The 23832-nt window shown below is 42.7% G+C and overlaps 1 protein-coding gene across 5 annotated transcripts in view; it reads left to right on the top strand.

The window, feature by feature from the left end:
* The first annotated feature begins 13349 nt into the window (after positions 1-13349).
* The window catches only part of LOC310824276 (striatin-like), a 113406-nt gene continuing 102923 nt past the window's right edge, over positions 13350-23832 (top strand). For 2 of the 5 annotated variants that reach the window (XM_083697145.1, XM_083697147.1), the window contains exon 1: positions 13354-13712. In XM_083697145.1, the coding sequence (XP_083553271.1) occupies positions 13435-13712 (278 nt within the window). In that variant the 5' untranslated portion in view covers positions 13354-13434. Of the gene's footprint in view, positions 13713-23832 lie in introns of all 5 variants that reach the window. The other 3 variants (XM_083697148.1, XM_083697146.1, XM_083697144.1) reach the window with 3 other exon arrangements.

Genomic DNA, 23832 nt, shown 5'->3' with positions numbered 1-23832 from the left:
GAGGACAGGAGGGTGGAGGAAGCTGCGTCAGTGGATAGAAGAGAGAAGGATTTAACAGAGGGTAGGGCAGATAAGACAGAGGAAGAAAGAGTGGTAAGTGAGAGGGTGTGCAGGCCGCGACGAGAGGACACAGTGTGGGTAGAGACTGGTTGGGAGGGTGAGCATTTGAGAAGGAGGGAGAAGGATACAAAATGATGGTCCGAAACCGGAAGAGGGGTAACAGTGAGGTTTGAGGTATGGGAGGATCTTGTGAAGACAAGGTCAAGCTGATTGCCGGCCTTATGAGTGGGAGGAGAGTGGGACAGGGTCAGGCCGAAGGAGGATAGAAGGTCAAGCGCTCCAGATGAGTGAAGCTTCTCCGACTGGATGTTGAAGTCTCCCAGTAGTGCGAGCGGTGTGCCGTCCTCAGCGAAGGAGCTGAGAAGGACATCCATCTCATCTAAGAAGTGTCCAAGCTGACCTGGAGGACGATAGACAACAACAATGTGAAGTTTGACAGGGGAGGTGATAGAAACAGCATGGAATTTAAAGGAGGATATGGACAGTTGTGACAAGGGAAGGACATTATGTGACCACTTAGGCGAGATGAGTCCTGTTCCTCCTCCTCGACCAGAGAGTCTAGGGGAATGAGAAAAGGAGTAAGGCTGCCGGGGTTGCTGTGTTAACCCTATTGTCTTTCCACCTAGCCTACGACATCTGATTTTATTCTTGACGTAGCCAAATCATAAAAGTATAGGAGTTAGGTAATGCGAGTACTGCATTGAAAGTTGACTCAAATTGTAATGATTTGAGAAATTAATTCACACTGTTTGATCCAAAACATATTGATCACCAGAGAACGGTTAAAGTTGCATTATATTTCTAGAAAGCCTTACCTTCAGCCATGATGCGAACAGTGTAATTTACTTGATATTATCATCCTAAATAAATTAGCATCCCACAGAAAACATGGTACCACTTTTTTTTTTTCTAAAGGCTAATATGAACAGAGTTGTCACTAGCCACGATTGACAAGATGTTGATCTCAAATCATGATGTGAACTCATGACAGCGTCCCTCGTTCCATCAAGCCTTGTTATGAAGATATAACGTTTATTATTTTTCTGTTCTGAAGCGATAAGTGTTTGATCTATCCAACCCATCGATCGCGAGGGAACGGTAGGCTAAAAGTTAGGCTCCATTGTAGAAAGTTGCATAAATATTGTATGAAGCCTTACCCTACCTTCATCGTGCAAAGTAATCCAGTTTAATGGTCCAAATATCCTTGATTTTGCCGTCAAGCCACACCTGCGTCCATCAGCCATCGAGAAGATGTGTAGATCTGTCGATGTCCGCACATAAAAACCTCTCTCAGTTCTAAACCTGGTTATGAATATGATAATAGCCTATCAATATATATTCTGAAGGTGTGCATGTTGTTAAAAATACTGAAAGTTCTAGTTGGACAACTCGGTTCATCATCACAAAATGTAACGTCCCGCCTTGTTCCTTAGTTTATGTTTGTCTTTGTTTCATGTTATTTCATTTATTGTTTCCTGTTTATTTTTGTGTTCCTCACCTTGTCTCTCGTTTCAGACACTTTACCACCTGCCCTTGTGTGTTTCCCGCCTGTGTGATTGTCTACCCCGCCCTTATTAGCTTCACCTGGTCCTCATCATCCTTCCCTGTGTATTTAGTCTGTGTTCCCCTGTCTCTGTGCCAGGTCGTCTTTGTACCTTGTGTCAAGCATTCCAGCGATTTTTCCTAGTGTTGAGTATTCCTGGTTATTTTGATCTTTGATAGTGCTTCTGACTTTGCCTACCCCTTTCGGATTATCTGCCTACCCATTGACTGCCTACCTGTGTACCGAACCTTTTTTGATAGTAAAAACTATTCTATTGGATTTAGGTTTTTGTCTCTGAGTCGTGCATTTGAGTCCTTTGCCTAAGTACTCCAGTCATGACACAAAATGTAAATTTTAGAACATCAAGACATTACAATCATTCCTTCATCATTGCATAATTTATATTAGGCTACATTACCATTTTGATTGATCTTGCAGTAGCAAGTTAGAACCATTGTGGAGAACATACAAACTAATTAGGGTACAGTGGCCTATACTGTACAGAGAATCTAATATAATGTACAATACTGTCGTTAGAGAAATGCTTATTTTGTCTGATTTGGGCTATAAAAAAACATTATGATGGCCAAGGCATGAATTTGTATATTCGAAAGTAATTGTAGAACATGAAAGTCAAGCTGGAATCAACCTCATTTGGCCAGGAACAATAGGACTCTTGAAATTTTGTATCCATGTAACTATCAAATAGCATGTTATGATTATTATCTGCAATTGATTGAAGATGTTTGCTTTTGTTTCCCATTTGACTGTAAAGTGGAATTTTCTCCCCACATTATTTCTATGATTTATATTTTCTTAGTGCAACTTTAAACGTCACTTTTAGAAATACATTTATAGCTTGACTTGTAGATCTTTTCATTTCTTTTACACTGTGTACTGTGAACAACAATAGTGGAACTCCGTCCACCTACCTCGGGAGTATGTAAATGAAGATTTCTTCAAAATAAAAGCACCCACGTTAAACTTGTTTACACATTTAGAAATAGTAAATACAGTATGGATAAAGGGACCACAGTTAAATATAATTTATCTCTGGAAATAAACATTTAATCATCTCAATGAATGATTTGTGTTTTTAAGGGTTTTTGTAATTCTTCTAATATCCTAATTACCCTGATGAAAGACTGCTGCACTGCATATGGCACACATAATGGACTGTACGCAAATATTTTTCCAAGGCTAAACTAGATTTTTACGACCACTCCAATCAGCAACACTTCTAGAATATGAATCAAGTGAGTTCCAACCATGAGTGGTGTCATACAAAGTGTTGTTGGCTTGTTACTGTGTACTAGAATAGCTGCTGAGTACACTGGTACTAAAAATCAAGTTTATCCTTCAAAAAATACTTGTGTACAGTCCATTATGTGTGCCCAATGCAGTCTAGATGGAGCGCTTTGAACTGTTGGGCCACAGTAAAAAGCCAACAACACTGCTCATGGTTGGAACTCTGATTCATAATCAATCAATCAAGTTTATTTGTATAGCGCTTTTTACATAGACACATGTCACAAAGTGCTTCACAACAAAAATAATACTAAATAATATAAGCAATAAATACAACACAAACAATATGATCTAACACCAAATCATAGACCCCCAAAAGTAAGCCCAGGAAAAACCTCCCCAGAGGGGAGAAGAATATAGGGCACAGTGGCAAGGAAAAACTCCCTCAGAGGAAGAAACTGAAAGGAACCAGACTCCAGGGGACCCATCCTCCTCTGGCTGATCAGGTGCTGAACAGTAAATTAATGTGGAATGTGGTGTGGTGCAAGAGTTCAGGGGTCCATAGTGAAGGGCAGCTTTCTGGTGGGACCCGGGTGGACGAATTCAGGAACTGGAGTCTAGTTTTGAGGGGCTCAGAGCCCCTCGGACAGATAAGCACAAAGAGGACAACACAAGACTGTTAGAGGCTGTTGCAAACTGAAAAACTGATACATTAAACAGTAGGAGAGAATCAACATAAAGCAAGTGGCCTGAGGCCCCTGGCACATCTGAAATACATCTAAACGACGTATGCCTGAAGCAACGTGGCCTGAAGGCCAGCTCCCACTTACAAAGAGACGCCAAAGGGACATCAGGGGGATAGAGGGGGCAGCAGCATGAACCCGAGGTGCCCAGAGCCAGCACCGCAACCATCCCAACCCATCCTTTACCGGCCGGCCCAAGCCCCAACCCACCAGTGCCTGCTCAGGGGCGTCACCCCTCAATCTTTAAACCAGATGTAACCTTTCGCCTCTCCATATACAAATCATAGGTTACCTTTCACCTCTACATATGCTCAGGAATGTGTTCTTGCAATAACAGTAGCCAGAAAAAGTAAACATGAGTCTCAAGTCAAAGGTTCACGATACCTATGTATGTATAAAGGTCAAATGATCAGCATCCAATGTATCATATAATTAATTGAAAGTATAGCATTAATAATCAGTTGATCAATTATCACAATCTTCCACATTCCCCCCTTCGAGACTTACTTGTCTCGTAACATAATACGTCGAGTTGTGTTCAAAACCTTCAGATAGGGGAGTACTCCCAACAGACACCACATCATTGATCTCCTTTGAATAACTAAACACACTTCTCCATACAGTGCCTTCAGAAAGTATTCAGACCAAAAAAATATATTAAAGTAATTAAAGTAAAGAAAAGGAATACAATAAATTAAAGTAAATAAAAGGACTGAAAAGAAACTAAAGAAATCAAAGTAAATACAGGAGAAAATTAGTTAACAAAATTGAAGTAAATAAAAGGAATAATAGATATTAAAGTAATCAAAGTAAATGAAAGGAATAAGAGAAATCAAATTAAATCTTACCCTATCTGCACCTAATCTGTCTAATTTAGTATAAATTTAGAGAGGCTCTGTAGTGGAATTTAAGTCATGGTATTTTGAAATAACATACCGTTAACCAGAGCTGTTGATTCATTCAGAGACTTTATTCACAGAGAACAAAGCCGGGTCAGGTTTGCAAAGTTGAACCCCTTTCACTTCCGTTACCTGTCCTTTTATAAACATCACACAGGTCAACGCCCTTCTTTCAAATTCCTGTCTACTTACACCAATGATATTTAAGAACTACATTTCGTCATCCCAGGGCTACGCCCCCTTTGACTTGGCGTCTGTCAGTCTACTTGAGAGATCAATTGACCTAGGCTATTTTCTAAAGCCTTTTGTCCTGGCTGTTTACAACTGTGTTTATTCCACAACATGTGTTTATCCATCCTGTCCCTAGATCACTCGATCCTGTTTATACAGCTGTGTACCATTTTACTTCAAAGCATTCACACTCTCTAGTCAACCCCACTTATCTGATCTCACCCCTCTGAGATGTTCCAGGACCCTCTGGTGTCCTTGTGACCTTTTCCCCTAGGTGTGGGATCACAACCATTATATTGTCTTTAAATTTACCATAGCTCCATCCAGCATCGACAGCGGCTGCTGCCGAAATACTCTCGATTCCTCTTTCAGCCCAGCTGATTTCTCCGGAGTACCACCGTGCCCTCAGCCGAGGGACCTCGACGACCCACACCTCCCAGTACAAGTGAAGCGGTCGCTCAACCTCTAGCAATCCTTTCAACCGAATCCAGGCAGCTAAAAGGGAGCCTACTCCGATACCAACAGCAATCCAGACTGGGGGCTTCCAAGTCTAAACTCTCTCCAGAGAGAACTTTGGTCGTGGATACCCCGATCGGGCTAGACCTCCTGGTCTCTGAGGGATCCGTCCTCTTTGGAGTCTTCTGGAAAATGCCTCTTGAAATGCACCTGCCATCCAGTTTTGTATAACCTCCCCCGTCTGAGCAGAGCCATCCTCTGAGTATCCTCCCCTATTTGGAAAGTGAACATATTTGACCCATCCTAAGCCATCTTGACATTGTCAGGCTCCTTTTTGTCTCTTTCCCTTATCAAAAACCATTGTTGTTTTGACTCAACCTAATTGAGGAATAGTTGAGGTGGAGAGAGAGATAAGGTTCTAGGCCATCAGGGAGGCCAGTTTTTCTCCATTTCCTTTCAGCTGCCCAGAGCCCTATTCTACAAGCTTGCAAGGTTTCAGACAGCCAAGGAGCGCGTGGAGAGGATCGTGCCGGCCTTGAGGTCTGTGGACAGAGAGTGTCGAAGGATGAGGAAAGAGAGGACAGGAGGGTGGAGGGGGCTGCATCAGTGGATAGAAGGGAGAAGGATTCAACAGAGGATAGGGAGGATAAGACAGAAGAAGAGAGAGCGGTGAGTGAGAGGGTACGCAGGTTGCGACGAGAGGATACAGTGTGGATAGACACTGACTGGGAGGGGAAGGATTTGAGAGGAAGGGAGAAGGATACAAAATGATGATCAGAAACAGGAAGAGGAATAACAGTAAAGTTGGAGGTATGGGAGGATCTGGTGAAGACAAGGTCGAGCTGATTGCCATATGAGTCGGAGAAGAGTGGGACATGGTAAGGCCGAAGGAGGAGAGAAAGTCAAGTGCTCCAGACTAGTCAAACTTCTCTATCTGGATGTTGAAGTCACCCAGTAGTGTGATCGGTGTGCCATCCTCAGGGAAGATGCTGAGAAAGACATCCATCTCATCTAAGAAGTGGCCAAACTGACCTGGTGGACGATAGATAACGACAATGTGAAGTTTGACAGGGGAGGTGACAGAAACAGCATGGAATTCGAAGGTGGATATGGACAGGTGTGACAGGGGAAGGACATTATGTGACCACTTAGGTGAGATGAGGAGTCCTGTTCCTCCCCCTCAACCAGAGAGTCTAGGGGAATGAGAAAATCAGTAGGCATCAGAAAGGGCTGCCGGAGTACCTGTGTTTTCCGGGGTAATCCATGTCTCTGTGAGGGCAAGGAAGCGGAGAGACATGAAGCAGGCATAGGCTGAGATAGCCTATGCTTTCCGGACTGCTGACTGGCAGTTCCAAAGTCCTCCCGCGACAGTGAGGTCGTGGTCAATTGCGTATGGTGGGTAGATTAGATTGGAATGGTTGCGAGGATAGTGTCAGGCCCTCCCACTGGAGATTGAACGCAATTGACAGCAATTAGCTTCAAACAGATGGCTTTCAATAGAAACTAGGTCCCAGAGCTGAAGGCAGGATAGCCACAGCAAAATACACAAGCTACCAACAGCACACTAACTTACTTAGACTGGAGAACAGGCTTCACCGCTTCACCAGGTGGGGCCAGCTCCCCACGCCGCTCTGATTCCTCCCGAAGGCGTTTTCACCTTACCAGCCCATTGCGTATGGTGGGTAGATTAGATTGGAATGGTTGCGAGGATAGTGTCAGGCCCTCCCACTGGAGATTGACAGCAATTGACAGCAATTAGCTTCAAACAGATGGCTTTCAATAGAAACTAGGTCCCAGAGCTGAAGGCAGGATAGCCACAGCAAAATACACAAGCTACCAACAGCACACTAACTTACTTAGACTGGAGAACAGGCTTCACCGCTTCACCAGGTGATATCTCTTCCCATCTACAGTCATGAGAAAAAGTTAGGACACCCCCCAAAATATTAAGTTATTCTCTTAAAAATATGGACATATCAATATGTTATCTTCTTTCTAACAATGTCTATAGATAAAGGGGATGTAATTGAACAAAAAACTATGAAAATGTAACTTTGTAATCATTTATTTAACGAAAAATTAACAATAATGCCAATTCCTACTGAGGAAAAAGTTAGGACACCCTATGCCCTAATAGCTAGTATTGCCCCCCTTGGCTGAAATAACCTCAATTAGACGTTTCTTATAACTGTCTACAGGTCTCTGACATCAATTGGGAGAAAGTTTTTCCCACTCCTCCTTGCAGAATTCTTTCAGCTGTGTGATGTTCGAGGGGTGTCTTGCATGCACAGCCAGTTTCAAATCAATCCACAGCATCTCAATAAGATTAAGATCCGGGCTTTGACTTGACCATTCCAGAACTCTCAATTTATTTTTCTTGAGCCATTCCTTGGTAGATTTACTGGAATGTTTTGGGTCATTGTCATGTTGCATGGTCCACATCTGCTTCAGCTTCAACTTTCGAACAGATGGTCTCACATTTTCCTCAAGCACCCTCTGATACAATACAAAATTCATAGTGGATTCTATGATGGTGAGCTGACCAGGCCCTGCTGCAGAAAAGCAGCCCCAAACCATGACATTTCCACCCCCATGCTTCACAGTTGGTATGAGGTTCTTGTTCTCAAATGCTGTCTTGGTTTTGCGCCAAACATGTCTACTCTTACTGTGCCCAAATAGTTCAACTTTGGATTCATCTGTCCAAAGCACATTGTTCCAGAAGTTCTGGTCTTTCTCTAGGTGTTCTCTGGCAAACTTTAGTCTTGCCCTGATGTTTTTTTTTGACAGCAGGGGTTTCCTCCTTGCACACCTCCCATGTAATGCAAACTTGTTCAGTCTCTTTCTTATGGTGGATGCATGTACTTTGACATCAATTGTGGCAAGAGATACCTGTCGGTCTCGTGATGACATTCTGGGATTGTTGGAGACTTCTTTAAGCATCTTTCGGTCAGCTCTTAGGCTGAACTTGCTTGGGCGGCCTGACCTGGCCATGTTGGTGGTGGTTTTAAATGTTCTCCACTTGTAAATTATTTTCCGGACAGTGGAATGGCCAATTTCGAATAGTTTGGAGATCTTTTTATATCCCTTCCCAGACTCATATGCATCTACAATTTTTCTTCTGAAGGCCTCAGAGAGCTCTTTTGATCTCGCCATGGTGATGCAACTCACTTCAACAATCAAGAGCAAACCAAACTAAATATCTGAGGTTTAAATAGGACAGGCTCCTCCAAAATCCTCTGTAACGCTGTTCTAATCATTTGCACCTGATGTGGTGCTCTTTATTATAATTTTAGGCATTTTAAGTGGAACTAAATGTGGGGGTGTCCTAACTTTTTCCTCACAAGAAGATTGCATTTCTATTAATTACATTTTACCAATCATTTTTTAAATAATTTGTTTCAGTTGTATTTGTTTAGTTATATTACCTCAATTTTTCAATATTGTTCAAATGAATATCAAATGTCCATATGTTTGAATATGTTGAAGAAGACAAAGGTTTTCATAGGGTGTCCTAATTTTTTCTCATGACTGTATACGGGAGCCTGCCACAGTCTTGAATGCATCGAATCCCTCTTCTGAAGCTCGGAGTGGCATACTCAGGTGGCGATGTAGGTCGGGGGAGGGCCAGATTTCCGACAGATTGAGTCTGTATCTCAATACAAATATCTAGGAATTGTAATTGATGATTCTCTCTCTTTTAAGCCTCACATTCAGCAATTGGTGAAAAAACTGAAGTTGAAATTGTTTTTTTATTTTAGAAACAAGTCCAAAAGGAGACTTGCTGCTGCCACCTTTATGTCTGTGCTGGATTATGGCAATGTTATATACATGCGTGCATCTTCGCAATGCCTACTGTCTACCATGGAGCATCGAGGTTGATTACAAATTTTAAAGCCCTTACTCACCATTGCTTTGTATGCTCAGGTTGGATGGTCTGTCTTGTCCACCCGTAGACTTAACCATTGGCATATTTTTATTTATAAGGCTATTCTTGATCTGCTTCCATCTTACCTACGGATCTACATCCTTCAGAAAAGTATGGGAAGTTATTGTCTTGCTCCCAGGACATATTCCTACTATCTGTCCCTAAAGTTCGTATTGATCTGGGAAAAAGGGTGTTGAAGTATGCTGCTCCCTCTGCTTGGAATCAGTTGCAAAATTACCTGAATCTTCGGGAGCTGGTCTTACTGGATGCATTTAATGACTTGGAGGCAGGCACATCGGGCTGTAGATGTTTTGGCTGATTCATATTGCCCCTGTTTGATCCCTGATGTTGATGACTTGTGACGAATATTGCTTAATATTTTTAATATTTTTGATTCTGTAATTTATTCTTTATTTTCATTGTAAATTGTTTTATGTTTTTAAAAAACTTTATGTCTGCAACCCTGTTAATTGTGCTGCTGCCTGTCTTGGCCAGGATGCTCTTGTAAAAGAGATTTTCAATCTCAATGAGACTTTTCATGGTTAAATAAAGGTTATACGTATAACACTGCATCCTAATTGCCCGCGGCGTTGCTGTCTATCTGTTGCCGAGTTGATTGGTAAAGCAGGTTAGCTGCAATAAATCGAAAACTTATTCTGGGTTTTTTGGATGGGTCTATACCAGGGGTGCCCAAATTCTTCCCAGTGGAGGGCCAAAATTTAATCTGGGGGGAGGGTCGTGGGCCAAAATGTTAATTTTGCAGTACATTAAGTTAAATATGGGTATATATAGCATGCATGTACAAAATAAACACTATCACAAAGTAATTTTGAAAAAGGAATGACACTGTTTATTGTGCTTCACATTAATGTTCAAAAGATTACTGACGTCAATCTGGCTTCTTTAAATTAGAAAAATAATTGAAGCACTATGAAATATTTGAAGACAGACAGGGAACATTACTAGGCCTTGGGCCTATATCTTCAAATACAAAGACATTTAGTGCAAAGTAACATGGGACAAAACATGTCTCCATGGGACCAAAATACATTCTTCACTGGTTTGAACAATCATTTTTAAATCAGGAATAGTAGTAGAATTGGACAACAGCTTGAGAAGGTTTGTAGAAATCAGTACTGTACTTACAAGTGCAATAAACAAAGTAACATGGGACAAAACATGCCCCCATTAATCATACAGAGCAGAACATACTCTGACACATTGGAGGCCTAGGCCTACACATCCTGCCTGAAGTAGGCTAGGCCTATCAGTGGGAGACATGAAGCCTGTCCTTGGTTTTTAAAAGTCTCTCAATATCAGGCTCCAGCTGACTAACTGACAAAGTGAGAATGTCATGTAGGTGAGAGTCAGATAAAGCATTTCTCAGTTTGGACTTATTAAGATTCATCAGGCTGAAAGGCTGTTCACATACATAGGTACTTCCAAAGAGGGATAACATCACCTGTGCATGTTTGCGGATCTTGCCATCTGTGTGCAGGAACACATTTGTAAAAGTCACGTTCTTCAGGCCGATGTTTTTATCGCACAGTTGCTCCTGATGCAAAATACAATGGTATTTAAAAATCGAGCCACCAAACTCACGGACTTTGTCCGACACAAGTGCAGTTAGGCCTGCTCTCTTACCGACCATGGCCGGGGCTCCATCAGTCGTGATGCCAGATAGGTTTTCCCACTTCAACCCGTTCTTGTCCATAATTCGCTGCACTGCCATAAAAATATCGATACCTCTTGTTGTCCCTTTCAGTGTTTCAAGGCCCGCTAGTTCTTGACACACTTCAAAGTCCTCATTGACACCTCGCAAAACACCAGCAACTGTGCTGAGTCAGATATGTCGGTGCTTTCATCGCTTGCGATGGAGAAGGCAGAAAACCGACCTGCTCTTTGGGCTATCTGGCCCCGAACGTCTTCGGCCATGTCCTCAACGCGGCGGGTGACCGTGTTCCGTGACAGGCTAATCTGAGAAAAAGCCAGCATCTGAGTTGGACACACAGCTTCAGCAGCAATTGTCAGACACTCTTTGACAAAATCACCCGCAGCAAAAGCTCGTCCACTTCTGACAATGACTTTGCTAATGCGATAACTTGCCCGAGTGGTATTTTCTTGTGCAGTGAACGGCTGAAGTAAAGTTCGCTGCTGTGTGGTTAGCTTTCTTAGCAAGTCTGCTACCTTCAGCTTGCGATCGTCACCTGTGTATTTTGCGAACTGGTGAGAATGCATAGTTTCATAGTGACGACGAATGTTGTACTCCTTTGAAACAGCGACCCTCTGCTTACATACCAGACACACTGCGTTGGAATCGACCTCGGTAAAAAGATAACCATGTTCCCAACTTTTTTTGAATTTTCGTTTGTCTGTGTGCCACTGCTTAACACGCTCCATCCTTGCATCCTCTCACTCACTGGTCTTCGCCTCACCGGATTGCATCTGGTAGGAGCTCAACAGCGCCACCCTACCATCATTGTATCACAATGTTATTCTCTGGTCAGGAGTGGAAGTGCACCAATAAATAATATTCAATGAGAGCGAGCGCAGATTCCGAGCGAGCGCAGATTCCGAGCGCTGATGGTGGGAAAAAATTATACAGTGGATAAGGCGCGGGCCAAATATAATCGGTCCCCAAATTGGGCAGCCATGGTCTATACGATTTGTGTTGTTTGCAGGTGCCACATAACTGACAAAAGTTTGTACGTAGAAAGATGATGCACAAAACTGTGAAAGGAGAAAGAGTTGAAGGCGTAAATCGGTGAACGTAAATCCAAGCTGGGACGACGGAGACGCATTATTAATTGTATCTACTGTATTCAAACACTGAACAACAATTCCATCGAACCACTGCTTCAAAGCTTGCTTTGGTGCGAAAAAAATCATGTGACATATGACGTCCGAAGCAGCAACTGCTTCATTGCCTGAATGAATCACCTGACTGTTTCGCGGTCCAATCAGGTGATTCACTGGCACTACCTCGTCTCGATTCTGACAGGTGATAGGTTGCGACAGTTTTGAATTTGAGTGCCTCAACACTTTATAACCGTTCTAAATAATGCACAATTTGTGGATTGTCGTAGTAGGTGCGTTGTTGCTGTTGAGTTGTTGGTATTGCGTTTGTATTCTCTGAGTGTTCTTGTAATCTTTGAGTGTTCCCCATCCCACATAATCACCCCCTGCCATAGTTACACAAACACACCCAACCTATGCCATATTTTCCCCAGCACTCTCTCCTCAATAACACAATACACACATTCATCAATCTTTATTTGTAAATAGAACATGATATTCAGTCTTAGTGTGTGTGTGCATCAAAGAATTTCATCAAAGCAAAGATACTGTAGCGAACGGCGGGGTAGAGCAGCTTGCCTTAAGCGGGTATCGAACTCGCAATCTTTCGCTTACAAACCGGCAGCGCTAGCCACAACACCTTGGCGGAATTGCTAACGGGCCTTACACAGGGTCGTTACAATACTTTAAATCCAAGGGTGATCAAAGCAAAGATGCTGCAGAACAAAAGATCTTTTCTACAAAAGTAAAGTAGTTTCTCCAACACTGCTCATTGAGGTGTGTGTGTGTGCGTGCGTGCATGCGTGTAATTAAAAGCCTCCTGTCCACCAACTAGCCTGCCTAATTTGACTGCAGCCTTGCACTTCGCCAGAAGAGGTCACTGTAACTGAAGCTTCGAGTAATGAACCCATTTTCGAAACAATTGGCTCAAGTGGTTCAGTGCTTCACAAAAGCTTCATTTGCCCATCACTAATTGTATCCTTTTGGACTATCAATTATGGTCTGTCATTTAAAGTGGCTGTGCCGCGCACCGCCGCACACTACATGTCTCAATGTTATCGGGTTATGCCCGCCTTGGACTCACAGGCAAGCAATGGTTATTCTATCATCTTGAATCTGGTTGACTACCAGACTTCATAATTTCGCAACAGTAGGCTAGGTGACAGCATGGCTTGCCCTTGAGTGAAGCTTGTGGAAAAGGGTGGGTCGGAAAAGCTAGCTTTGCATTTGGCCAATGAAAGTGTTGTGGGCGGGCCCACATTGGAAGCTTGTATCGCCCTTCACCAGCATAGAAAATAGGAAATACGAAAACAGAATGAAGTCTATTTTCTTGTCTTTCTATTACTGTTATTTGATTCTTCGTTCTTGGGGTGCACATTGAAAACATGAAAATTACCCTTGTCCCCCCCCTGTATCCTCAACATAGGCAAAAATCGGAAAATGAGCCAATTCTCGTTTTCTGTTTTCTAACTCCACAAACGAAAAACGAGATATGAGTGGATTTCCGATTTCCGTTTTGAACATGCAAATTGGATGGCCGCGAGGTACACACACCGTCTCTGCGAAGACCTCACAAATCAGCGGTACAAAAGTAAATGGACATGGACGAACATGCAGGGCCTGGCGTCTTCTTCAACAATAACAAGTCGATTTTACCCGGTGGTGGAAAAGGACCACTGCCTGAAGGCGACGCAGGGGAGGCGGCTCGAGCTCAGTACAGTATCCCGGGGATCTTGCACTTCCTGCAGCACGAATGGGCCCGTTTCGAGTTGGAGCGAGCACAATGGGACGTGGAGCGGGCCGAATTACAGGTTGATTACTATGTTGTTGTATTCACTTTCGAGCGTCCATTTGGTGTTATAGCAAGCTATGCGTTAAACAAATCGTTTGTTTCAGTTAGTGTTCGACAGCTAGCTAACCTAGTAGTTAGCCTCAGCGCCCCCAGACTAGTTGGTGTTAGAATGCTATGCTTCAACTACTCGGCTAGCCACCATTTCTTGCGACTGGAAAGCGGCGCTGCTATCAAGACTGAAGATTCAAGATTAAAGATTCTTTATTTGTCACGTGCATACAAGTATACAGTGAAATGCAAAAGTGACAGTGCCACAGAGTAGTGCTACAATACGTTTTAAAATAAAATAGAAGTACTAAAACATATACAGTAGGAACAGTTTAAGCAGTATAAACAGCAGATGGATGATTGTGTGTGCATATGTGTTATGATGTGAGTGACTTGAGGGGGGCACTGGTGGGGTCATCGTTGATGATCCTGATGGCATGGGGGAAGAAACTCAGTCTAAGCCGCTCTGTTCTTGCTGCATGACAGCGAAGGCGTTTGCCTGGAACAGTCCGTTTTTCGGGTGGTGAGGGTCCTGAAACGTTTGGAGCCTTGACTGTACGAGTAGGATGACACCATTTGAGGTCCCATTATATGGAGATGTTAGGAATGCGTCTTGTGATCCCAGGAAAAGTTCAGTGAACTGATGAATTGGTCCTGATGTCTGAACTGCTGATGTTTTTGTAACGCAACATGTTCGATATTCATTCAACACTCTCGTTGTCATTTCGTTCCAATAGCAACCTAATAGCCGACGACTGATGCTACGCATACAATTATGAAAGTTAGAATCGCGGCTATTCCAAAACTATTCTCCGGTAGTTTTCGCCGCTGAAGTGAAAGCAATAGGCCTACATGAAAACAACTGTTATCTACCGATACATTATTTGCTACCGCTGCAAGTTTGGCTTTTCGCCTCGAACTACACACGGTGTCAAAGCGAAACGCATCTGTCCAATCTTTGAAAAACGAGCAACTAAAATGATTTGGCCTACATTTTGATACCAAATAGATATTAAAAACTCTGACAATACGGAATAAAGCGCTGCCCTTCACAAGCAACCGCCAGAATGGCAGGTGGTCACAGAGATTTACCCGCCACAAGGAAAATGTAGACCTACCCGCATTTAGCGCTCGGCAGGTGTTCATTTTGGACCCTGCAAGTTGTGTAATACAAGGATATTGTATCTCGTATGTACATGTCTACAGAGCGGAGGCTTTCCCCAAAGCAGCACAACATTTCCCAATTCTCTCCATTCGATATCCATATGACTTGTCTTGGCCAACACTGTCAGTGTTATGCATCCTGCCAGGAAGTGCCTTCCCCCACATGCAATTGCAAAGTCATATTTTGTCTTGCGATGTAGCGTGTAATGCGTTTCTGTATGTGTTTGTAAATAGTAAGACCATTAAAATGAGAAGAGGAATGTTTAGCACACACAGCACAAGTTGTCTCTGAATGCAATGGCAAGTTCATTTCTAAGATGATTAGCCTACTAATTTGTTTCTATTGCGTGACACAATGTTGGTGCTGGTGCCACCAACTGAAAAAAAACAGGAGAAAATCTTAGTCTGGATTTGTTCTTTTACAGAATAATTACTTCAACAGTCAGTCTCATATCAATAATCTGAAAGGTCTTTGATGTCCATCAAATATATTAGTAAGTGTTCATAGAGCCAGCCTTTGTCGAAGCAAGAGAAACAATACTTCTTTATAAAGATAATTTATTACGACGCTAAGAAACACACAAGGAGTTTGCAGAGATTAATAAAGGTGAATTTGTGGTAGAATTCCAAGTTAAAATACTTTGAAATAAAATGCCAAAGACTAGAACAGATGGTTTATCTAGAGACTTTTATTCACAAGTAATAAAAGTCGTTCACATTTGCAAAGGTGACCCTGTTCTTTCAGCCCGCCATTTTATACTTTCAAATTTAGGTTGCCTCCCTCATATGCAAATCATTTATAACCACCAATATCATTTGGTTCCTACATCTCGTCACGGCCTGGTTTCCCCTCCCATTTCTAAAGACAGTTCTCGCGTTACTTCATATTGGTGATGAGCTCATTGTGTTTATTACTATGATTCTAGTGCCTGGCACGGTTGACCTTATCTTCACCTACCAATCGCAGTGTTTATTAGGGTTTTAATAAATCTTCACTCCCTCTCTCCCTTATCCTGTTTTTCTCATGGAATAAGTGTATCTGGTTTCCATAATCTGCTCTCAGCTTCTTTGTCCTGTCCATTTGGAATGTTCACAACTGGTTAAATTTATATCCTCTTCACTTTTCTGTTTACCATATCCTGTTTTCTCATACCCTGATCATCTGCTTTCTCCAAACTTTGCTCCTTCCTTGTAACCTTTAAAAAAACCTCTTCACTACTCTCCCCTCACAAATCAACCACTGGCCATCCTGGTCTTAATCCTCTCTCTACCTTTCCTTTGTGGAATTAGGAATCTTTATTTTCTATAGGAATTTACCATAAATTCAATCATAATTGTAATGGTTTCAAGGAGGAAGAAAGTGATTGTCAATATTTACAGAATTGATCAGATTCCAAGGCTTGCGTCCAACACACCCTCCTGGATGTTTTCAATCGTAGAGCTTGTTGTGCTGACGGTACCATGGTTGGGTCCCTCCTTAGTGGAGAGCAAGCTGCATTCTTCTCCAGTTGTGCAAAGCTGGTCACTCATCCCGGAAGGGATAATCTCAGGACCCCCTTTGAGGGGATCATTTGAACAGAGTATAGCTGAGCCAAAGCTCTTTTATGCCTGTTTCCTGCCAGCAGGAGAATGGGCGTGTTTGAAATGCGTGCTGGTCCTAGCCACAATCATGAATGTGTAATAGTATGCGTGAGAGAGCGGTCGTGTTTGATGGGCACTGAACCTGAGAATTCAATTTTGTACAGAGTCATTCATAATCGGCTTGAACATCTAAAGGCTGGCGACGGACAAAGTTTGTGACTTCTTGGTTAGGGTTTCAGCAGGTCGACTTTATCTGCGTCTGTCACTTCAGGATAGTGCTCAAGGACGTCTCAATGGTCTAAGAGATATGGTTCTGTATCATTGACAGATTTGACCCGATTCCCGGGACAATCAATCACCTTAGTCAGGGCTATCACCTCCTTGAGTTTAAAGGTGTTTGGTCGTGTATGACTTTAGTGAGAGGAGGGCCTCGGCTATTAGTTAAGAAGCTCAGCAAAGAAATTTGTGTGAATTCCCCACCCCCCTTTCTCAAACTCTCTGTCTGCTGGTGTTTTACAAATCTTTTTGTTTCTCTCTGGGGGCCACAGAACACATTTTCTTGCAGAGAAATTGAATTAGGCCTATCCTCTGGGACATCAAAAAGAAACTGCCCGACTTGCAACCCGAACGTCGCTTGTTCGATGCTTGGGACACAACGTTTTTAAAACCTTTTTTTTTGGTGCAAATTCTTATGCTAATTTTTGCTAATGCCTTCCCCGACAACTTACCCTAACCTTAACCACTCAAAGTTAATGCCTAATACTGCCTTGCCACCACACAATTCGTAATTCGCATGGTCAAGCATAGTCATGAGGCATTGTTCATGCCTCAGAATACGACCGATCGGAACATGCGTCCGTATCGACATGAGATCAGGTTGGGTTGTGTAGCCAGTGGCGATAGTATTGCTACAGTCTTCAGTCTTAATTTCGGTAACTTCTGAACGCAAGTTACAGTTTGACACACTAAATTCCTCAAACTGAGATTGAAAAATCTTAATGGTGGCTTTCCAATCACTAGGTTTCATAGTGTCATCTGATTCTCTTTGTTCAGATGCATTAGTGTCACTCAAGCTTTGAGTGAGATTCTCGCCATTTGACTTGTCATGTCCAGGTACTTCATAAGCACTGCAATTAGCACACATACTTGACCTCAGTTAATATTGGGTATGGGTATAATACCCAGGTGCCAAGTGAAATGGCTAGAACAAAGTTCAGACAGCGTGGGCTGATCAGGGCATCAACTGTTTGGTTGCCATCTTTTGAGATGGAGCTATCAGGAACAATATTGTTATAAACACGGGAAGAGGGTTTTGACCTCAATGCTGGATAGCTAAATGAAGTTACTCAGTGCAACAGAACAACAATGTATCATTTAAAGATATTCACAAAACACACCTTATGTCAATAAGAATCAAGTCTTGTGGATGAATTAAAGCATGTTCTATACTTTTTAATAGTAAAGACTAAGTGCAGGACTCGTGGGAATTAACCGCCACCAAGGCAAACCATTAATGCTACGCTTTAACAATCTAAGGGTTTATCAGGATGAATCTAGAATCGTCTTTGCAATTTACAGTGATTACCTTAAAGTCTAATTCTAGTAAAGCTCTGCGGCAAACTTTTTTTTTTTTTTTTTTCGTCCCTTGAGAGGAAGTTTGCTGTAAACAGCTTGTTGTAAAAAAATATCCTTATGTGGTAATGAAATCACAGGATCTAGAGCAGGGGTCCGCAATTACTTTTCATAGCGGGCCACTTTTAAAATGCACTGGGAAACCGTGGGCCACTCAACCTCCAGCCCCATCGTGCAACCAAACACTTGTATGGTGTGACAGGTTGAAATGTGTTCAGATAAATAATTGAGTTACATTAATAGCCTACCAATGTTCTTTACGAGTTATGTAAATACCAGTAAACAAGAAATATGGTCAATTAGTTATGGGAATATTTCTTAAATTGATGTTTGCTCTTTAGTCTTCCAAGTTTGCGCACTGTTATCCACCAGTACTGGTTACCGCCAGTAGGGGGCGGTGGACGGCTGCGTGCTCTCCGAATTATTGTACCCTCCAGACACGCACATTGCCTCATCTCATCCATTTTTCCCTTTAACAATAGGAAACAGCTGTTTTAACACCTTGAAACACCTACTCTAGAAAAGCATGTTGTTCATTGGTTTGTTTTGGTGTAGATACGTTGTAGGTATTATAATTTGCTGCACACTAAACATGTTGGTGACTTTTTGGACGATTTTAATATGTTCCTCTGATTATAATTTAAACAGATATTTTCCATCTATTTTTTGGTATATTAGGCTACTAGTCTTACTTTTACTAAGAAATGAGTTATTCCACATCGACTCACCGCTCAGTCAAGATTCAAGATTCAAGATTCAAGATTTCTTTATTTGTCACGTGCATACAAGTATACAGTGAAATGCAAAAGTGACAGTGCCACAGAGTAGTGCAACAACACAATAAGTTTTAAAATACAATAAAATAAAAATAGAAGTACTAAAAAATATACAGTATGGACAGTATAAACAGTATAAACAATATGAACAGTATAGCCAGTAAGCAATATAAATAGCAGATGGATGATTATGTGTGTGCATATGTGTTAGAATGACAGTGCATGTGTGAGTGACTTGAGGGGGGCACTGGTGGGGTCATCGTTGACAATTCTGATGGCATGGGGGAAGAAACTCAGTCTTAGCCTCTCTGTTTTTGCTGCATGACAGCGGAGGCGTTTTCCTGACGGCAGCGGCTGGAACAGTCCATGTTTCGGGTGGTGAGGGTCCTTCATAATCCTGTATGCTCTGGTCCTACACCTCCTGGTGTACAGGACATGGAGAGGGGGGGTTGGAGCTCCCATGGTCTTTTCTGCCAGGCGTACCACCCTTTGCAGAGTTCGCCTGTCCTGGGCCGTGCTGTTACCGTACCAGACGGTGATGTTGCCAGCCAGGATGCTCTCCACAGCTCCAGAGTAGAAGGACTGAAGGATCCTCCGGGAGACTCTGAATTTCCTCAGTTGCCTGAGATGGAACAGGCGCTGCCTTGCCTTTCCCACCAGAGAACTGATGTGGGTAGTCCAGGTCAGGTCTTCTGAGATGTGGACTCCCAGGTATTTAAAACTGCTCACCCTGTCCACAGCAGTCCCTCCGATGTCCAGTCGGAGAAATGACAGCGTCGGGAAGCGGCCAAGGTCCTGAAGTTGGGCTCGTACTCCGTTGTTGCTATGCGAAGGCACTGGTCAAGATGTTTGTTGGTCAGCAGATTTCTCTCTTGGCTTTTGATCACATTCATCATTGAAAATGATGATTCGCAGATGTAAGTGGATGGAAACAACGTGAGCAAGAACAATGCAATGGCTCTTGTGAATCAGAATTTTTCGGGGTCCACACTGATCCAGAATTCGTACCCAGCCCTTGCTTAGCCAACGTACATCATTGTGCAACAGCAAGTTCTTGTGTGCCGCTGACAATTCCTCCAGTAGAGCCCGAAAAAGTCTGTGTTGCAGACTGGAGTTCCTGCGAACGAAGTTGACGAGCCGCATCACAGTTGTTTCTTGTTCTTTTCATCGTCCCACACAATTTTGTGCACCAAACTGATTTGTGTATGATGCAGTGGAATTATGTGAGCGCTGGCTTAACGGCAGCAAGCCTGCTTACCAGACCCTTTTGAGAACCAATCGTGTCCGTCTGTCACAATTCCTACAACTTTGCTCATGTCCAAATCATTATTTTCCAAAAACTGCGTTAATTCTGTAAAAACAATTTCACCTATAGTGTGCCCATATAATGGGATCAAACATAGCAACTCCTCCCGAAAGGACTTAATCAAAAAACGCACAAAAAACAGAAAGTTGTTCGATGTCTGTTCTATCACAGGACTCGTCGATGACTAGTGACATGGAATATGCCTTTTTGAGATTGGCAAGGAGGGATGAAAAGCAATCCTCCGCTAAAACTTCTATCCTTCTTGTTGCGCTATTATCAGACTGGTACTTTGATTTGGTTTGATTAACTCGGTCACAGATTTTTTGTTTTTTTTCATCGTGACTGAGCACTTCCTCCAGCATATCCACAGCACAAGACTTCAAAAGCTCTGCATCTGAGTAAGGTTTTGCTCTTTACGAGACGCCATGATACACGGAGAGATGCTGCGGTTGCATTTTCTTGAGCAGTAGCCGTTTTATGAATAACTTTAACGGAGTGCTCATAAGCAGAGTTTAAGCTAGCTATTTTCTGCTTTTTGGTATCTGATTTTGGTGGGAATCTTTCATTGAAGCTGCTGTGTTTTGCTTCGAAATGGCGTTTGATGTTTGCAACCTTGCTGACCGCTACTGTTTGCAAACAGATTAAGCAAGTTGGCTTAGCATTGTCATGTCCAGGTAGAATGAAGCAAAATCGATCAGTCCAATCTGCATTAAACAGTCTATTTTCGGTGTCAACTTTACTTTTCTTTGTAGCCATTGCAATGCACTTACTAATTTGTCTTATGCGTCTGTCTCGCTTTTCGATTCACTGCAACTGACGTATTTTTGCGTAATGCTAATATTATGTGGCGCGCCAGGGTGGGGGGCTGCACTATAGGGGAAATGCGGGGTGGAATTAAGAGGGAGCATTTCTTCTTTGATTGCTGAAATTATGAATTATGTTTGGAATAGTGTCTACCCCCCCTTTGTTCTTCCACAAAACACCTTTATATGCATACAGTAACCAGAGCTCTATAGAGACAATAGGCTGACGACTGAGCCGAACCAAAATATCCAGGCCAGCATAGTTTGCCTCAGGTTGGCCTGTTGTGTGTAAATCCCCTATAACTCTTTTCATACCACTGAGCCAAGCGGCTTTGTTCTGTGCTGGCCTTGTGAAGCATCTACCATAGTTACTGGAATGGATAATTTGAAAAGTAAATCACAGAGCCAGCAGCTTCTGGTTTGGGTAGGCCCTGTTGTATGTTGGAGAAAGAGCAGGGGTGTCAATGGAGGTGACTGAAAAGGCCTGTGTATGTGACAAATTAAGGTGTCAGTGTGATGTCTTTTCCCAAATGTTCTCTGTTTTCCTTTTTATGGTCTCGCAGGCATGATTGTTGTAGGTTGTGTCTACTAAGACCTGTTTGGGTGTTGACGGTGTGGAAGGTATGCTTTCGGTTCAAACTTTTTCAGGTTTTGAGGTATGTTACTTCTGGGCCCAATCCCATTTCTTATTTTTACCCCTACCCCTCTTTTTCGAGTGCCCCTCGCTTTTCGACTTGCCCCTCGGAACAGAGTTACAAGGGGTAGTGGTTGAAATCTTTCCCTGTGAAATGGGACAACCCTTCAAGACTGATACGTCATCAGTAGTAGTCCATGGAGTTTACGTAAACAGACGCGACGAGATAGTTGTCGGACATTTCGAATCTCACAATGCCGTCTTCAGCTGTGATGATTTGTCTTGCGTGGGCTATAGGCACCCTTTTGCGGTTGTCAGCAGGAAATCAGAAACGAAAAATGTTCAGTGTGGTGTTTTCCTGCTTTGCCTCCTTACTATGGCAATAATGATAACACAGTGACATTTGCCATTTATCTGATGGAGATCGAAAAGCATGGACGCTCGCGATTCGTTCACAACTTATAAGTTTCACGCTATCAATCGATCAAACAAGTCGTCAAATAAAAAAGAACAATGCTTCATTACCAGGCCACTTCATGACAGAATTGCAGTGCTCTGTAGGCTAGCAACCCGTGCTCATACCCTGGCAGTCTGCACTGATATTAGAGGAGCGGTAACAAATGCAGCAACTTCTAATGTGTGTTGTCAAAGTCCTGTCATTTGATTGTTGTCTCTGAGGTGCTTGTCTGCAAATGTTGCTTGCTGTTTAACCAGGACTCACACGTTACTGATCAACCGTCGACAAACATCAAACATGTCACAAAATGATTGTCTGGAGGTTATTTGTGTATCTTTTCTTGTCTGCTTATGTCTCTGTCCCCCTGCATAGATTCCCCCTTGGGCCTTCACCATCAAAGCGAGGACACCTGCTGTTTCAGTTGTTTCCTTGTCCCCTTTGTGGAATTAAGATCCAGTGGTGTGACTGAGCAAAATACCTGGAACATTTCAAACAGAGGGCAGTGATGTATGGCGGAGCAGTGATGGGGCAGAGGAGGAGGTGCTGAGTGTTTGGGGGTTTATGTAGGCCACTGTCTTACTGCAAGGACTTCCTGGGACTAGTTATTCACACACTTCAGATGTATGTAATCAGAGCAAGTAGCCAAGACCTACTGACCAAGTTCTACCTTTTATACTGATGCTAGGAAAAACATGGCTGTCACTGACATTTCAAAACCCCATGTGAGACTCAGAGGATTGATATCAGAAGCTGCATGATGAGGGTATATTGCCTAGATATATTGTACAGAAGCCTATAAAGTGCTGTTGTAGGTAGTTGTGAGGTGGGCCCTATAGGTTCCTGCTGTTGTGAAGCACTATCAGCACTGTTGCACAGAGCTCTGTGGTAAAGCAGAGTGTGACTGCAAATCAGCTGAATGGGTGATTTGTTTGTGGCGCCAGAATCATGTGCGCTTTGTTTCAATTCTTGTTGTCCTTCCTACTGCTGCTATGAAATCACCAGATGTGGTATGCATCACCTGGTGATTGCAAAATCCTTTGCAGCACTTACTGCAAGTGCAAAGGTACTAACTACTCACTCATATTCCTTCACTGTTATTGTTAACACGCTACACTGGGTTTGCACATCTTACTGCCTTTATGACTTAGAATAGATCAATGTGCGCTGGTAACAATGTGCGGGAAGAATGTATCAGTGATCGGAAAGTCAGATCTCTCATGGGAGGCATACTTGTGTCTTCAAACATTTAAATTACATAAAATAAAATAGGTCAATATTGGTTGCTTTCACTTTAACAGGTGCTACTGTATGGGGTAACAGGCAGAAGCTCATTTAAATGCAAGGAAACTGACATTGATGAATAATGAAATGTTTCAATGGACGCCTTTATCCAAAGTGATTTACAACAAATACATTTGTCTAAGTGAATCACCTATCCATCTGTCATCATAAGAAAAAGTAATCTATGCTAGGACCAGGGGCTATTGGCAGTCACGATGCTTGAACAAGGAATAATTACTTTTTAATTTTTTTAATTTATTTATTTACAGTAGAGGAACTTGTAGTGGGGGTGAAGAGGTCTTTCGGAGGGACAGTTAAGATGTAGCCTGAAGAGATGGGTCTTCAATCTACGGCGGAAGATAGGTAGTGACTCTGCAGTCATGACAGCAGTGGGAAGCTCGTTCCACCAGCGGGGCGCCAGGACAGTGAAAAGCTGTGACTGAGTAGCGCGACTGCT

The sequence above is a fragment of the Argentina silus genome (assembly GCF_951799395.1).
Source record: "Argentina silus genome assembly, chromosome: Y".
Classification (NCBI taxonomy): Eukaryota; Metazoa; Chordata; class Actinopteri; order Argentiniformes; family Argentinidae; genus Argentina; species Argentina silus.
The sequence above is the reverse complement of the archived record's forward strand: the minus strand, read 5'-3'. Positions and strand labels throughout refer to the sequence as shown.